Consider the following 18,152-nt stretch of genomic DNA (forward strand, 5'->3'; position numbering starts at 1 on the left):
ATCCTAACCAACCTGCCCTCCTAATACACATCTGCTGTCTTCAACCAGGATCTCAGCGATCACTGCCTCATTGCCTGCATCCCTAATGGGTCCGCGGTCAAACGACCACCCCTCATCACTGCCAAGTGCTCCTTTGGACAGTGTTTAACAAACCTTCAGACAAGCTTCAATGCCATACAACTCTGCTTCCGTGGCCTCCAACTGCTCTTAAATGCAAGTAAAACTAAATGCATGCTCTTCAACCGTTCGCTGCCCGCACCTGCTCGCCCGTCCAGCATCACTACTCTGGACGGTTCTGACTGAGAATATGTGGACAACTACAAATACCTAGGTGTCTGGTTAGACTGTAAACTCTCCTTCCAGACTCACATTAGGCATCTCCAATCCAAAATTAAATCTAGAATCAGCTTCCTATTTTGCAACAAACATCCTTCATTCATGCTGCCAAACATACCCTCATAAAACTGACTATCCTACCGGTCCTTGACTTATGTCATTTACAAAATAGCCTTCAACACTCTACTTAGCAAATTGGATGTAGTCTATCACAGTGCCATCCGTTTTGTCAGCAAAGCACTATGCTCGCGTTGGCTGGCCCTCGCTTCATATTCGTCGCCTGTCCCTTGCTTCATAAACCCACTGGCTCCAGGTCATCTGTAAGTCTTTGCTAGATAAAGTCCCGCCTTATCTCAGCTCACTGTCTGGCTGTCTGTCTGTCTGTCTGTCTGTCTGTCTGTCTGTCTGTCTGTCTGTCACACAGCAAGACTGGCAGTACCGAGGATCTCCTCTACAGTGTGAGAGGATGTGGAATCTTTATACAGTGGGGAGAACAAGTATTTGATACACTGCCTATTTTGCAAGTTTTCCTACTTACAAAGCATATAGAGGTATTTGTTATCATAGGTACACTTCACATCGTATGATGTTTAAGTAATTAATTTGCATGTTATTGCATGACATAAGTATTTGATACATCAGAAAAGCAGAACCTAATATTTGGTACAGCAACCTTTGTTTGCAGTTTCCTGTAGTTCTTGACAGGGTTTGCACACACTGCAGCAGGGATTTTGGCCGACTCCTCCATACAGACCTTCTCCAGATCCTTCAGGTTTCGGGGCTGTCGCTGGGCAATACGGACTTTCAGCTCCCTCCAAAGATTTTCTATTGGGTTCAGGTCTTAAAACTGGCTAAGCCACTCCAGGACCTTGAGATGCTTCTTACAGAGCCACTCCTTAGTTGCCCTGGCTGTGTGTTTCGGGTCGTTGTCATGCTGGAAGACGCAGTCACGACCCATCTTCAATGCTCTTACTGAGGGAAGGAGGTTGTTGGCCAAGATCTCGCGATACATGACCCCATCCATCCTCACCTCGATACGGTGCAGTAGTCCTGTCCCCTTTGCAGAAAAGAATGATGTGATCCCCAAAGAATGATGTTTCCACCTCCATGCTTCACGGTTGGGATGGTGTTCTTGGGATTGTACTCATCCTTCTTCTTCCTCCAAACACGGCGAGTGGACTTTAGACCAAAAAGCTCTATTTTTGCCTCATCAGACCACATGACCTTCTCCCATTCCTCATCTGGATCATCCAGATGGTCATTGGCAAACTTCAGACGGGCCTAGACATGCGCTGGCTTGAGCAGGGGGACCTTGCGTGCGCTGCAGGATTTTAATCCATGACGGCATAGTGTGTTACTAATGGTTTTCTTTGAGACTCTCTTCAGGTCATTGACCAGGTCCTGCCGTGTAGTTCTGGGCTGATCCCTCACCTTCCTCATGATCATTAATGCCCCACGAGGTGAGATCTTGCATGGAGCCCCAGACCGAGGGTGATTGACCGTCATCTTGAACTTCTTCCATTTTCTAATAATTGCGCCAACAGTTGTTTCCTTCTCACCAAGCTGCTTGCCTATTATCCTGTAGCCCATCCCAGCCTTGTTCAGGTCTACAATTTTATCCCTGATCTCCTTACACAGCTCTCTGGTCTTGGCCATTGAGGAGAGGTTGGAGTCTGTTTGATTGAGTGTGTGGACAGGTGTATTTTATACAGGTAACGAGTTCAAACAGGTGCAGTTAATACAGTTAATGAGTGGAGAACAGGAGGGCTTCTTAAAGAAAAACTAACAGGTCTGTGAGAGCCGGAATTCTTACTGGTTGGTAGGTGATCAAATACTTATGCCATGCAATAAAATGCAAATTAATTACTTAAATATCATACAATGTGATTTTCTGGATTTTTGTTTTAGATTCCGTCTCTCACAGTTGAAGTGTACCTATTATAACAATTACAGACCTCTACATGCTTTGTAAGTAGGAAAACCTGCAAAATCGTCAGTGTATCAAATACTTGTTCTCCCCACTGTAGGTGTTGAAGCAGGTCTCCTTCAAGTCACGATCCAAGTCCAACCATTTGGGTCTCAATGATCATATGTGACTCACCACCTGGATTCGGTCTTATGTAGAAACATTTGATTTTTTAAAATTTTTTACGTTGGATAAAAGTAGAGACTCAGAGCTACAAAATGGTATATCATACACTGCATTTGAGGAACATTGGGAAAAAAATGTTGCTTTGAAAGTTGATCATCTTGTAAACTCACTTTTGAGACAACCATCTTTCAATGTTTTGGTACAACTATTGGAGAGCCCTTCTTTGTCTACAACCATTCAGCATTGTTCCCACCCTCTTAAGCCTTAGCCCAACCCATCTCTTTAAGGGTTGATCTGAGTGTTCTGTACTAACTTGCCAGCTACTTCCAGACATCTAAGAGGGAGAGAAAAGCTCACTGAACATTACTCACCCTAGCAGAGCTGGTTAGGCTGTTATGTTATTCAGAGAGTTGGTGACTGCAACTGTGCTGTCAGATTGTCCGTACATAAATTCAGAGCGTTTCGCATTCAGAGCGCATACTGGACGCTCTGGCCAATAAGTAGGGTTGTTCCAAAAGCTCTGACCTCCCAACGACAAGAACCCAAGCTAACTGGCTGACATTGGATAGCTATGTGAGAACACCTCGCTTTCACCATTTTACTCCCCCTAGCAGAGCTGGTTAGGCAGTAGTCATGTTATCCAGAGCATTGGTGCCTGTAACAGTGATGCTGGCAACAATTTAATTACAATTTGTTGCCGACGTCTACTGACATCGGACATATTCAATGGGCATTGAGCGTAAAAAAATGTATCAGTTATTCTGCGCTCTGGCACACTAAGACGAGAGTCTTTTGTTAAGAAATGTAGCTAGATAGCAAGCTAGGTAGACCCAGGTAAGCTAGGTACAATTGAAATGAAACCACTTTCTGTCAAAATTAGAAATATGTAATATCTGAAAATGTAGCTAGCTAGACTATCTTACCAGTATACATCATGGTTGGACACATCTCCTGCCTGATGCCATGCACACAATTTCCTTAGCTATCATACTCAAATTCCACTGATTTCAAAACTGGGTCCTCCAGAAAGTGGAGCACAACACGTATGCAGTTCTACTACGTGATGTTCTTAAAAGAAAGTCACGTTAGGAAGGATGACCTACACATACTGACCAGCTCATATTATAGCATGCTACTGTACATGGCAGACCAATCCCAACTCATCTCTTGGCATGTCCAGCCCACTCATTATCTCAGCCAATCATGGCTAGCGGAAAGGTTGCTGACTTTTTCTGTGGCTAAACCAACTAGGCTCGTAATTTAACAATTGTTTTCATATTTGAAGATGGCATACAAGTTTGTTATTAAGGCACATGAAAGTTCACATGTTCCAGAAGGCATTTCTGTCCCACAAAAAGGTTCTCCTATGAAGTAGTGACGTGTGACATACGCCTAGTTTCCTGAAACCAGTCCCATGTGTTTGTAGCAGTATGTTCAGAATGTGGTGTGTGTGTGCGTGTGTGTATTTATGTATTGTCGTCCACACTCGTGCACAACCACAGCACCCCAGTGAGAGAGTTTGAGTGAGAGAGTCTGAGAGAGAGAGAGTCTGAGAGAGTGTGTGTGAGAGAGAGAGAGAGTGAGAGAGAGAGTGAGAGAGAGAGAGAGAGAGAGAGAGAGAGAGAGAGTGAGAGAGAGAGAGAGCGAGAGAGAGAGAGAGCGAGAGAGAGAGAGGGAGAGAGAGAGAGAGAGAGTGAGAGAGAGAGAGCGAGAGAGAGAGCGAGAGAGAGAGAGAGCGAGAGAGAGAGAGCGAGGGAGAGAGAGAGAGAGAGAGAGAGAGAGAGTGAGTGTGTGTGTGAGAGAGAGAGAGAGAGAGAGACGGCTGAAGCAGTGACACAGGTTTTTTTTCATATGGAAATGTGAAATAAGGGGGTGATTAAATAGAGCTGTATATTAAAGTACAGCTGACATTAGAATTAGCATAATGAGCTCTGGCCTCGGGCTGCATACTTTATTTGCCATCTGTGTCGGACTCCTTCCCCCTGGGAGGATTCACACTGAAAACTCCTCAATAAACTCACGGCCCACTCCACTCCATCCCTCCGTCCCTCCATCAGAGGGCACTAATACCTTCCCAGGGAGAGGATCCCGGCCAGGGGAGGACAGTCATTCCCGCTTAATTGTGGGGCAGAAATTAATTACATTTATTGACCTTCAGCCCCCAATGAAATGTTTTGTGTGCTGAAGAAGTTCAGCCAGTACAGTGGAGTGGAGCGAGAGAGAAGAGAGAGGGAAATTGAGAGGGCAAAGAGGGGCAGGTGTAAGAAATCGAGACCCTGGTTGATTTCCAGTGTTTCCTTTATGTAGCACTAGGGCTTTGTAAAGAACTCGGCCATAAAATAAGAGAGGGGAAATATGGCTGGGTGGAATAATGTGTGTGTTTGTGTATTATGGGGGGATGAGGAAGCTACAGGGGATTGTTTGTGGCTATGAGCGTGTGTGTATGGTGGGGAGGGGGGCAGCAGGCACTTAATGTGTAGCCTGAAGGGGGGTCATTGTGTGTGTGTGTGTGTGTGTCCACTATAATTAAGTCAAAGGATTTACAGGGCCAGGGCTAGAGCAGTCATGCTTCAGTACTGAGGTGAGCAGCTGTTCCTTCTCCTTAACAGACGAGACACACACACACACACTGTACACATGTCAGACAGCCACGCATAGACATCTCCTTACATCCCCACTCAATGCAGGGGAAATGCTTTTACACCAGACCTTTCCAATGCAGCCCTACTAAGTGCCATGCGTGAAGATGTGGTTTAAACGTTTATTTTGTGCAGACAGATTGATTGAGTCATTCTTTGAGCTGACATCACAGATAGCAATAATTTATTGGTGCAAATGTTAGTGTTAAGGAGAAATGACCAGTTTTTTATTTTATAAAGCGTTGGACATTACGGTGTAGTAATAATGTTTAAAAGGTGATTTCAGAAATCTGTTTTTCTTGGAGATGTATTTTGAGCATATTTATTGATCAGGTTTGTAGATCCCCCCTCACTTTTATCAGCCCTGAAATATAATCATGCCAGTTAGTATTTACTAATCTAAGTGCACATGATTCACAATTTTACATAAATTAAATTAGACCAGTGCAATTATCATTTTTAAATTAATAATATGAACAATTTATTATGCATTTATTATTATTAAAGATAGAAATAAGCTGCCTTAGAACATTTTATTTCAACAGAATGAATTGACTGTTTTTGCATATCCCTCGTGAAGTATCAAGAGGAGTTGTTGTTATTCAGATAATAACAAGATGGTCTAATCATATTTCAGTGACCTGAATAGACCTTCTGTTCTGGGTTGAACATCTGTCTTACATCTGCATTGTGACCTACATATCATCGGAGGCCATGCAGGCGATCATGTCTAGATGGGATCCAGCTTACGTCAATTTTTTTTATTTATTTTTTATTTAACCCTTAACTCCTTTTCTAACCTTAACCTAATTCTCCTAACCTGCTTCGTCAGTTCTCCTAAACCTGCTATGAAAAGCTGTGTTCTTTCCAGCAAATGCCCATGCAGACACACTGTGTGTTCACTATCCTTCTCCCTATACAGACTTTCTCTGGAGCTCTCTACTCTGTGCACCAATGACAGTGTCTGAGGTGGAGTTGGGATATGCAACAAACACATTTCCACTTCACACAAATATATGAAATGGGATAAATATAAACACCCACCAAATATGTATTATTATTTATGATTCTTGAGCCTCTGTGTATAGAGTATAGACATACTTAATGTACACACACACAGGCACAAATCTCTGAATCCAATCCTTAACAATTACAGAAGCATTATATTTTCCTCTGTACTCTAAATTGAAGCATTAGGTAAAAACACAATGCTTTCGTTTAATAAATAAATTAATCTAGTTTCCAAGAGCACAATTAAATTTTCCCACTTTATATGTGTGTGTGTGTGTGTTTTACACCAATCCCCATAGGAACGTGGCAGTCTGTGTTTAACATTCATTTTCACTGTATGTGCTGGATATTATGCTTGTTTGTGTCGCTGCGGTAACGAGTCCCATTGGCATTACCCAACCGGCATGTGTAACACAGGGGCTGGCCCATCAATTAGTTATCTACTGTTAAAGGTACACAGCTATGCCAAGCACCACAGCCTAGAACCTGTCTGTCTGCCTGCCTGCCTGCCTGCCTGCCTGCCTGCCTGCCTGCCTGCCTGCCTGTCTGTCTGTCTGTCTGTCTGCCTGAATTCAATTTGCTTTATTGGCATGAGGTAACAATGTACATTTTGCCAAACCTTACTTTGGAGATTTACAATATCAACATAATTAAAATAATAATAATCAATCTTGTCAACGGGACAACAGTAACAACAATAATCAAGTGTCAAAATAACTATACATTGAACAATAACAATAAGTGTAGAGCATAGAGGACATGTGCAGGTTGGTTGGTCTGTCAGACACTGTGTGAACTCAGCCCCAGGACCAGCTGGATGAGGGGACTGAGGCTTCAGTGTGTTAGTAGAACAGGTTTGTGAACTCAGCTCCAGGACCAGCTGGATGAGGGGACTCTTTTCTTTGCTCAGCTCTTGGCATTGCAGGGCTTGGTAATGATATGAGAGGGGGTCACTGTATTTTTTGCATTGTTTGTAGTTTCTCTCTCTCTCTCTCTCTCTCTCTCTCTCTCTCTCTCTCTCTCTCTCTCTCTTTCTGCCTCCCTACTTGAGCCGTGCTGGATTGATTGCAGCCATAGCTCTGTTTACACTTTCCAATCCTTATTGATCTGAGAGGAATCAGTGAGGGAAACAGGACAGAGCAGTTTCTGGTTTTAGTTCCCAAGATACAGTATGTGCTTTGATAGATAGAGTCTGTATGTCTGCCTGTGCAGGTTGAATTGTTAGATTTGTTTCCTGGCTTTGTGGGTGGAATTGCCTCATGAAGGAACGTGAACTTGGGAGGTTTTAGTTATACTGTAGTGTCAATGGTGACAGAGTCAGTATTTGATCCCTCCGTCTAAATGTGTGTGGCGAGTCATTAAGTGCCTCTTCATTTGCAAAGTTGAACATCCACACACAGAGAAAAGGAGTTATACATTTCTTGTTATTTTTTTATAGTACTCAACCTTTATTTATACAGGAAGTCTTGTTGAGGTATGAAGACCTCTATTACGAAGGAGACCTGTAAACACTAAAACTTGACCCTATATTTTCTCAAACGCTCTGAAGTGTTTTCAGCTATAATGTATTGAATGTGTGTGTCTAGAATGACACAAAGCACCCAGTGGATGTCAGTAAAATACCAAATAACAACCCCAAGACCGGTAATAATGTACCGCTCCGTTTCAATCTGTCCATCCGCGTTCTCCGTTTATCAGCAGTCATTTATCTTAATACACCCCCAGAGCCTTTATTTTACTCTCCCCCTTCCTCTCTTTTCCTCCCCTTTCCTCTCTTTTCCTCCCCTTTCCTCCCATTTCCTCCCCTTTCCTCTCTTTTCCTCCCCTTTCCTCCCCTTTCCTCTCTTTTCCTCCCCTTTCCTCTCTTTTCCTCCCCTTTCCTCCCCTTTCCTCCCCTTTCCTCTCTTTTCCTCCCCTTTCCTCTCTTTTCCTCCCCTTTCCTCCCCTTTCCTCCCCTTTCCTCTCTTTTCCTCCCCTTTCCTCCCCTTTCCTCTCTTTTCCTCCCCTTTCCTCTCTTTTCCTCCCCTTTCCTCCCATTTCCTCCCCTTTCCTCCCCTTTCCTCTCTTTTCCTCCCCTTTCCTCTCACACACACACACACACACACACACACAAAGGCCTGATAAATATGTCCCTGTTATGTGACAACATGATGTGTAAAGACTATTTCAGCTACTGGAGGTATTAGGCAAATATGAAGTGAATAACAAAAGTCTGTCTGATGGCCCTCTCTCTGCAAAGTTCCTCTCGTTGTATAAATCAACACATGACCGGGTGATAACCATGTTTATCAGTAGTAGTTTTAAATCCTGCAAACACAGCTGTTAGATATCCAGGTGTGTTTCAGTTGTTTCACTCCCCATACGTAAGAAATAGGTTTATTGTAAGGAAATATGGTAACAGAAAAACAAACATAGTCACCAGCTTCACCATACAGAAACACCAAACTTGTTGTATTTTTACTGACTACCGAATACCACTAAACACTCCACTAAAAATCTCAATATTATTCCTCAGATAGATGTGAAGTTACTGTCATTGAATTCATTGAAAAATATTTTGTTTTGAAGAACATGTTTTAATGATTTTCTTTCTTGTATGTGTTTCTCCTGTGTTGCAGGAGGCCGGGACGAGCCTTCGAGCTACATCTGCACCACGTGTAAGCAGCCCTTTCCCAGTGCCTGGTTCCTCCTGCAGCACGCCCAGAACAGCCATGGCATCCGCATCTACCTGGAGTCCAACCCCTCCAGCTCGTTGCTTACCCCCCGCATCACCATCCCCGGACCGCCCATGGGCCAGGACTCCATCCCCCAGTCCCCCCTCGCCAACTTTCTGGGAGAGAACAACCCCTTCCACCTGTTGAGGATGACTGGGCCCCTGCTCCGGGATCCCCCACCAGGCTTCATGGAGAACCGTGGAGGCCTCCCCAACACGCCGCCCTTCGTCAGCCCCTCACCCCGCCACCACCTGGACCCCCACCGGCTGGAACGCCTTAGTGCCGAGGAAATGGGGCTCATCTCCCAGCACCCCAGTGCCTTTGAGAGGGTGATGCGGCTGACGCCCATGGCCATCGAGGCCCAATCCATGGACTTTTCCAGGCGGCTCAGGGAGCTGGCGGGGAGCAATAACGTGGCCACACCTCCTCTTTCGCCCAGCCGGGCCAACCCTATGCACCGCCTGCTCAACCCCAACCCCTTCCAGCCAAGCCCCAAGTCACCCTTTCTCAGCACCCCGCCCCTGCCGGCCATGCCCCCCAACAGCACCACCCCGCCCCAGACACAGGCCAAGAGCAAGTCATGCGAGTTCTGCGGGAAGAGCTTCAAGTTCCAGAGCAACCTGGTGGTCCACCGGCGGAGCCACACCGGGGAGAAGCCCTATAAGTGTCAGCTGTGTGACCATGCCTGCTCCCAGGCCAGCAAGCTGAAGAGGCACATGAAGACACACATGCACAAATCTGGCTCCATGACAGGGAGGTCTGACGATGGGCTTTCCACCACAAGCTCCCCCGAGCCGGGCACCAGTGAAGTGACTGGAGAAGGCATGAAGAACAGAGAGGGAGACTTCAGGGGTGAGGGTGAAGAGGAGGAAGAGGAAGAGGATGAAGAGGAGATGGAGAACGAGAGCAGGCCAGAGTCAAACTTCAGCATGGACAACATGGAGTTCTATCGTAACCGTGAGAACGGCTCCAAGCCGCCGCCAGACGAGAAGAACTCTCTCTCCCTGGGTAAGATGGTGGAGAATGTGGGCCTGAACACTATACAGCAGTACAATAACTTGATAGTCGACAATCGTAAAAATCGCATGCCCTTCTCTAAGAAGGGGTCCGACGGGCAGCGGGACACTGGGGATGAGGACTCTGTGGTGGGAGAGATGGAGAGGGAGCATCATCATCACCAGATGGAAAGGGATCACCAAAGGCCCACTGTCAACGGCAGGAACTGTGGCTCCGGCAACTCTTTCTCTAGCCTTTTCCCCCGTAAGCCCACACCCATCACCAGCCCCAGCCTGTCCAACTCCTCCAACAAGAGGATCAAGATTGAGAAGGATCTGGACATGCCCCCGGCGCCCCTCATCCCCTCTGAGAACGTCTACTCCCAGTGGCTGGTGGGATACGCTGCCTCACGACACTTCATCAAAGACCCTTTCCTGGGCTTCACCGACTCCAGACAATCTCCCTTCGGCACATCCTCTGAGCACTCATCTGAGAACGGCAGCCTGCGTTTCTCCACGCCTCCTGGGGACCTCCTGGATGGCGGCCTGTCGGGGCGCAGCGGCACAGCCAGCGGGGGTAGCACCCCTCACCTGGGGGGCATGGGATCCGGCCGGCCCGGCTCCAAGGAGAGCCGACGGAGCGACACCTGCGAGTACTGCGGCAAGGTGTTCAAGAACTGCAGCAACTTGACAGTGCACCGGCGCAGCCACACGGGAGAGAGGCCCTACAAGTGCGAGCTGTGCAACTACGCCTGCGCCCAGAGCTCCAAGCTCACACGCCACATGAAGACCCACGGGCAGATGGGTAAGGAAGTGTACCGCTGTGACATTTGCCAAATGCCCTTCAGTGTGTACAGCACTCTCGAGAAACACATGAAAAAGTGGCATGGGGAACATTTGATGACCAACGAGGTCAAAATTGAAGCGAGAGAAGCTAAGCCAGATTTTCCTATTTTGCCTCTTTCGCCACAACCTTGAAAAACAAACAAATACAAAAAGGGGTAGCTGGATACTCTTTTTCTTAAATATCGCATTTTGGGTTAATTTTATGTTTTTGCCTAAGAAACTGCTAACTGAGAAAAACAATTAAACAAACAAACAGATATTAACAGCACCAATTATAGCCGGTCTAAACTGCCTCATTTGGCTAAAGATCCTTTTTAACAGTTGATCAAAGGATGAATTAAATAATACCATTATTGGAGCCTTTAACTGTGCAATAATTTCTGTATTTATTGGATTTTGTAATATTTTGGCATGTACAGGTACTATTTTATTTTGTCATTTTTAAATTTGTTTTACTTTTTATTTTAATTGCTGGGATTTTATTTCATTTTTTAAAAACCCAGAGGATATCCTGAGATTTCTTTTTAGCAGACAGAAAAAAAAACTGCTTATAGAAAATTGTATATTTAAACTACACGTGTCATTTCCTGAAGAGAAGCCCGAATTTAATCTTAAAAAATGTTTTAAGCATAACTGAGGAAGCTATTTTTTATTTGTTATACATGATAGGATATACATTCGCGGATAACAATCTTTTGGCATTGTAGCATGAACTGACTTTTAACATGTTAATCTAATTGGATATGTAGCACTGAATGTCATTTATGACAGTAAATCTAAAGAGGATCCGGAGGTTTCACAAACCCCGCCTCTTCCCCAGTAAATACATCCATTAAAAATAAAGAAGAAGACGAAGCAGAAGAACACAAAGGCAGCTGCTTACTGGTACCTAGTACCCACCCCTGACAGACAACGCTAGAGAAACAGAGACATTGTGTATTTCTATAGAATCCCCTCATACTATTCTCACACTGCATCTAAACTAGCTCCTCCTAAACTCACCCTAACCCATCCTACTAAACATAACAGAAATGCTATAACAATGCACATACTGATGTTTTCTATCTTTTATCACACAGTTGTAGGATGGCTAAACCGTCGGGCTAAACTGCGGAGCTTTATAGCCAGAGAGAGCAGGGAGATCTTAGGGTGAGCTATAGGGGTCTCTTCCCTCTTCTTTATGATGTCATTCACCCCTTCATTATCATTCCACGGATGAGTTTAACACAATCGCCCGTGCCCTTAGATTATTGCATATATTACACTCTCCTCCCAATTCCCCGACCCTCGTCTCTGATGCACACTGTCTCACTCCTCTGCCAGCTGACTATTACAACTTCCAGCACTATTACAAACTCCCTATCGGATACTGGGCACAGAGTAGCATTACAGACAGCCTCATCACCCTCAGTCTCACTCAGTCATTTCAAACTGCCAGGTATTGACACATTCTGTAGGCAAGGTGTATCTCCTTAAACTCTGCTTTCTCTGTTTTGATCACCATTCATATTTAATGTTTCTCTGGTGGTGGATTAGGAAGGGGCTGGGTGGTGTTTTAAGAAGGGGCTGGGTGGTGGTTTAGGAAGGGGCTGGGTGGTGGATTAGGAAGGGGCTGCGTGGTGGATTAGGAAGGGGCTGGGTGGTGGATTAGGAAGGGGCTGGGTGGTGGATTAGGAAGGGGCTGGGTGGTGGATTAGGAAGGGGCTGGGTGGTGGATTAGGAAGGGGCTGGGTGGGGGTTTAGGAAGGGGCTGGGTGGTGGATTAGGAAGGGGCTGGGTGGTGGTTTAGGAAGGGGCTGGGTGGTGGATTAGGAACTGGCTGGGTGGTGGTTTAGGAAGGGGCTGGGTGGTGGTTTAGGAAGGGGCTGGGTGGTGGATTAGGAAGGGGCTGGGTGGTGGATTAGGAAGGGGCTGGGTGGTGGTTTAAGAATGGGCTGGGTGGTGGATTAGGAAGGGGCTGGGTGGTGGATTAGGAAGGGGCTGGGTGGTGGATTAGGAAGGGTCTGGGTGGTGGTTTAGGAAGGGGCTGGGTGGTGTTTTAAGAAGGGGCTGGGTGGTGGATTAGGAAGGGGCTGGGTAGTGTTTTAAGAAGGGGCTGGGTGGTGGATTAGGAAGGGGCTGGGTGGTGGATTAGGAAGGGGCTGGGTGGTGGATTAGGAAGGGGCTGGGTGGTGGTTTAGGAAGGGGCTGGGTGGTGTTTTAAGAAGGGGCTGGGTGGTGGTTTAGGAAGGGGCTGGGTGGTTGATTAGGAACTGGCTGGGTGGTGGTTTAGGAAGGGGCTGGGTGGTGGTTTAGGAAGGGGCTGGGTGGTGGATTAGGAAGGGGCTGGGTGGTGGATTAGGAAGGGGCTGGGTGGTGGTTTAAGAATGGGCTGGGTGGTGGATTAGGAAGGGGCTGGGTGGTGCATTAGGAAGGGGCTGGGTGGTGGATTAGGAAGGGGCTGGGTGGTGGTTTAGGAAGGGGCTGGGTGGTGTTTTAAGAAGGGGCTGGGTGGTGGTTTAGGAAGAGGCTGGGTGGTGTTTTAAGAAGGGTCTGGGTGGTGGTTTAGGAAGGGGCTGGGTGGTGTTTTAAGAAGGGGCTGGGTGGTGGATTAGGAAGGGGCTGGGTGGTGGATTACGAAGGGGCTGGTTGGTGGATTAGGAAGGGGCTGGGTGGTGGTTTAGGAAGGGGCTGGGTGGTGGTTTAGGAAGGGGCTGGGTGGTAGTAGTAGTCACTACCAAAGCGGTCACCACCTCTTTAACCAGATGAGAATTACGTACCTTAAAATGTAATTCTATATTATTATTAACTCTACATATATTCAGTAACAATGTTTTATGATATCACTGCCCTATGCATTTTTTTTCTATAAATATCTATACATTTTGACAAAATGAATTTATACCTGTATAGTAACAAGTTTGATTGTATAGTGTGCCATAGTCAAAGTGTTTATGATGTTGTATTTTTCTTCTGGTTAAAATGGTCTTGTCCGCTGCGAGACAGAACCAGTGGCAGTTAGTTACAGACCAGTAAATTGCACAGTTATAGATACAAACAGTGTCTGTAGAATTCTGTTGAGCGTGTGCCCAAACAGTAAGACAATTTTTTCTTTCTTTCCTCATTCAGGGCTCCCTGTGATGTGTAGTTGAACGCATTCTGAAAGAAGTAGCAACTCTGACACACACAGAATGCACAGCTGAGTGAGCTTTTTAGGAAAGATTTTTCGGTCTTCAGCAAGCACCAACCTTTGCCCAAATCAGCACTCCTTGTTATTTTGAATAATGTACCCCTGTCTTACCCCCCCCCCCCCCCCTTGTTCAAACCCCCTTAAGTTGACCTTTGACATCCACGCAAAAATGTTTTTTTTGTTTTGTTAAAAATCTGTCATTGAGAAAAAAATAAGAGAAAAACACAAACATATCTTTGCACCATGTTGACCCGTACTATGATTCGCACCAGTTGACCCGTACTATGATTCGTACCAGTTGACCCGTACTATGATTCGTACCAGTTGACCCGTACTATGATTCGTACCAGTTGACCCGTACTATGATTTGCACCAGTTGACCCGTACTATGATTCGTACCAGTTGACCCGTACTATGATTCGTACCAGTTGACCCGTACTATGATTCGTACCAGTTGACCCGTACTATGATTCGTACCAGTTGACTCGTACTATGATTCGTACCAGTTGACCCGTACTATGATTCACACCAGTTGACCCGTACTATGATTCACACCAGTTGACCCGTACTATGATTCACACCAGTTGACCCGTACTATGATTCACACCAGTTGACCCGTACTATGATTCACACCAGTTGACCCGTACTATGATTCACACCAGTTGACCCGTACTATGATTCACACCAGTTGACCCGTACTATGATTTGTCAATCATTTTTTTACACACAAAAAGAAAAAGAAAATGGAAAATACGGCTTCTGAGCAAGAAATGACTTTGACTGGATTTACTCGGCCTGGGTGAAGGGTTCTATAGTTTGGGATCAGCTGATATTGAAGTGCCAGCGTTGCTATAAGCTTGGCTTTCCCAATACTGGCACTATAAAAATTCAAATTAATTTATTGGGACACTTTTTGTACTGCCATTCAATTTGACATGAGTGTGCCTTGAATACTGATCTTCCTATTCACCGTCTCTCAAGACAAATGCGACACTTTTGTGAAGCAAAGGATTTGAACAAAATGAAAACAATGTATCAAATTTATGTGTCAACTTAGTTTCTAATTTGCTTATGAAATTCCAATAGAATATCAGAGATATTACTTCTAAAAATAAAACAAAGCTGCATTTAGGTTAGGAGTAGCCAGCACAACAATAATGTGTCTGTATATATGTATGCATATGTACATAGAAATGCATAAACCTATATAGATATATATCAAATTCTTCAAATCAGGACAAGACTGTATCCCTAGAAACATGGTCAGAGTGGATTGTATTGCCACACAATAGTCAAGGAAGAGACTGGACTAAAAATCAGGAACTGCAGAAACAAAAAAATAATTTAGTGCACTCTGTCTTAAAATACGTTTACAGTATTGAAACAAGTACAAGGGGTAAAATAATATTTGTGTGTATGTGTGTTTTAAACCAGTATTTCTTTTCTTCAAGTTTGCTTATACAGTTTCTCTGAATGCCATGGTGGCGATGTGTATATTGTTTTTTGGTGACGGGGTTTTAGTATATATATATATATGAATATATATGAATATATATGACATTTTTCTTGTTTACTGTAAAAGTATACCAGTATTTGTAATATTGGAGAATGCCTGGGCATTTTACAAAAATATAAAAAAAGTTATTGTTTCTTTCTTTTTATTTTGGAGTCCAATTTCAATGGTGGGTCTTTTAAAAATGTTTATGTCACTGTAACTGTAAAAGTCTTCAGTTTTAGTAACTTCTTCTTTTGCTGCCTTGGTGTAATAAAATGAAAATAAATGAAATAAAAAGTGAACTGGTAACAAACTTGGATGGGGTGGGGGGGGATGAAGCTGCATCATGTCTGAATTTCCCCTCGTAGAAACTATGGAACATTGTTATTGCTTTGCAGTAAAATACTGACATGTATCTATGTTCTGCTTCTGGATTGGATGCTCTTCATGGCTGGTTTGAAATACATGTGTAGGCACTTGCTGTCTTTCTACAGAAGCTTGTCTTTTTTAACCTGTATGTGCATCCTTCGTGAAAAGGGTACTATAAGTACCCGTATGTCATTATCTTATTTGGGGTAGGGGACAACATTGCAACTTCAAGATAAAACTCACAGGCTGCCACCATTTATTTGATTTAATTTGGCAGGATAAAATAGTGCAAAAAACCCATGATGAATTTGCATTGTTGACATGAACCTTATTGTACAGAAGGGAAATAAAAAGGTTGTTTGACCTTTTAGCAACAAAAATACACAAGTAGATGTTTTTGTTTACTATACTGTTGGTTGTATATATCTTTAGTTTTTTTATTTAGATTTGAACATTTCTATGTGTTCTAACTGGCACTGGCAGTGACCATCTCTTTAGGGTCATCTAGCTGCCCTTTGACCCTTGACCTTTGGTGACCTGTGTGTCAGTTGTACAGGAACCTGACCTGCCAACCCATAGATTTCACAGCATGAGAAGAATGGAGAACATATACAAGCATGATGTGGTAGAGACGCAGGCAGACAGGTCTGGCCACCAGTCAGAGAAAGGACATGGATAGAGTGTGTAGAAAAAGATACACACATTGGAGAAAAAATGGTAAAGTCTCTTATGAGGTGCAGGGAGATTATATATCTGGATACCTTAGTTAGACATCGTCTCACAGAACCATGTAGTGTACACAGAGCAGCCGAGGCTGGCTGGATACAATCAAAGCTACAAGCTGCATTCGCCTCAAACCAGAAGCTACAATTACAGGCAGTTAGTAGCTACCGTACCTGACCACAATCATATGGACAACTATCAATCAGTCAGAACCAGGGTGTTTATATGAAAGCTGCTCACTTAGATGTACAGAACTGTCCTCCAACTGTTTAGCAGCACAGAACACCCATATCTGTGTTTTATCTTCCTTTTACGATTTGATGTTTCCCTTAAAATATTGGTGCTTTGATATGTGCTAAGAGCTATTCCATGTTGGCTGCACTGTTTGTCTGCCCCTGGGCACCGTAGACAGAACACCAAGCAGAGCAAGGCTAAGCTAGGCGGTTGATGGTGTTCACTTTGTGTATAGACATATTCATGGAACACTGCCCAGTCTGTGGGTATATTCATTTAGTTTTCCTTCAAAGGTGCAGGTGTATTGGGCTAGGCCAGTAGTCCCTCTACATGAGAGACTGAGTGGACGTTAGTACGCCGGTCCTGAATTAGGAAGTAAAAATACAAAGTGCTTTGCTGCTTTCCACTCTTTAGGTTTGACATTCAATCATTTTACTATTTCCTTTTAGATTTTTTTTATGTTTGTATTTAAATAATAACAGGGTTGGGATAAAGAAATCTGTCATTTTTTATATGTAATAATGTTCTAATACAAAGGGAATTGGTCCGGGTCTGGACATACAGGGGGAGGGCTGGGGGCTTTGAGTAGGGATGTTATGCTGTGTGTGATGTCACTTTATTTAAATACATGAACTGATTATTTAGGCTGCAATTGGCTGTGTTGTCTGTGATGTCACTGAGGTGAGGACAGCGTTCCGTCGTTCTCAGGCCTGATGAGTCCAATGCCATTGGTTCGTTACAGTAAACATGACATTCAGACATCACTTGGCCTGTCTCTGCGCTCTTTATTTGAAACACATCCGAAAGATGCATGTTCACCACATTATGCAACAGGATCAATACACACGCACGCACGCACGCACGCACGCACGCACGCACGCACGCACGCACGCACGCACGCACGCACGCACGCACGCACGCACACACACACACACACACACACACACACACACACACACACACACACACACACACACACACACACACACACACACACACACACACACACACACACACACATTTTTAAGTCATGGAACTTCTGAAATGTAGAAATTGATGTGTACATAGAAAAGAAAACATCTGACATTAAACTTACAAAATAACATATTTCACTCTTCCTTCCATGTGCATTAAACTAATCCAATACCATCGGACTTATTCCGTCTTTTCAACCAAAACCACTTCTAAAATCAACTTCAGGATATACATAAAGGCCTGGGTATATGAAGGCATCCTTGGTGGCACATTTCCTGCACTGCAGACTCTGATCCCTGTCACTCAATCTGCTCCCCGCTGGCTGGTTGGATGTAGAGGGGTTGAAGAAGGGAACTGCTCCCCGCTGGCTGGTTGGACGTAGAGGGGTTGAAGAAGGGAACTGCTCCCGCTGGCTGGTTGGACGTAGAGGGATTGAAGAAGGGAACTGCTCCCCGTTGGCTGGTTGGACGTAGAGGGGTTGAAGAAGGGAACTGCTCCCCGTTGGCTGGTTGGACGTAGAGGGGTTGAAGAAGGGAACTGCTCCGGCTGGCTGG

At 44.7% G+C, this 18,152-nt stretch overlaps 1 protein-coding gene across 4 annotated transcripts in view; it reads left to right on the forward strand.

Moving 5' to 3' along the window:
• The window catches only part of LOC110510947 (B-cell lymphoma/leukemia 11B), a 109,616-nt gene extending 92,229 nt beyond the window's left edge, over positions 1–17,387 (forward strand). Inside the window, exons 3-5 of one of the 4 annotated variants that reach the window (XM_036962225.2) lie at positions 8,697–10,592; positions 11,713–11,782; positions 13,742–17,387. In XM_036962225.2, the coding sequence (XP_036818120.1) occupies positions 8,697–10,592; positions 11,713–11,782; positions 13,742–13,760 (1,985 nt within the window). In that variant the 3' untranslated portion in view covers positions 13,761–17,387. Of the gene's footprint in view, positions 1–8,696; positions 11,477–11,712; positions 11,921–13,741 lie in introns of those variants that run through there. The other 3 variants (XM_036962227.2, XM_090221148.1, XM_036962224.2) reach the window with 3 other exon arrangements.
• Positions 17,388–18,152: the final 765 nt, after the last annotated feature.

The sequence above is a fragment of the Oncorhynchus mykiss genome, chromosome 25 (genome assembly GCF_057628025.1).
Source record: "Oncorhynchus mykiss isolate SJ-2025 chromosome 25, ASM5762802v1, whole genome shotgun sequence".
Taxonomy (NCBI): domain Eukaryota; kingdom Metazoa; phylum Chordata; class Actinopteri; order Salmoniformes; family Salmonidae; genus Oncorhynchus; species Oncorhynchus mykiss.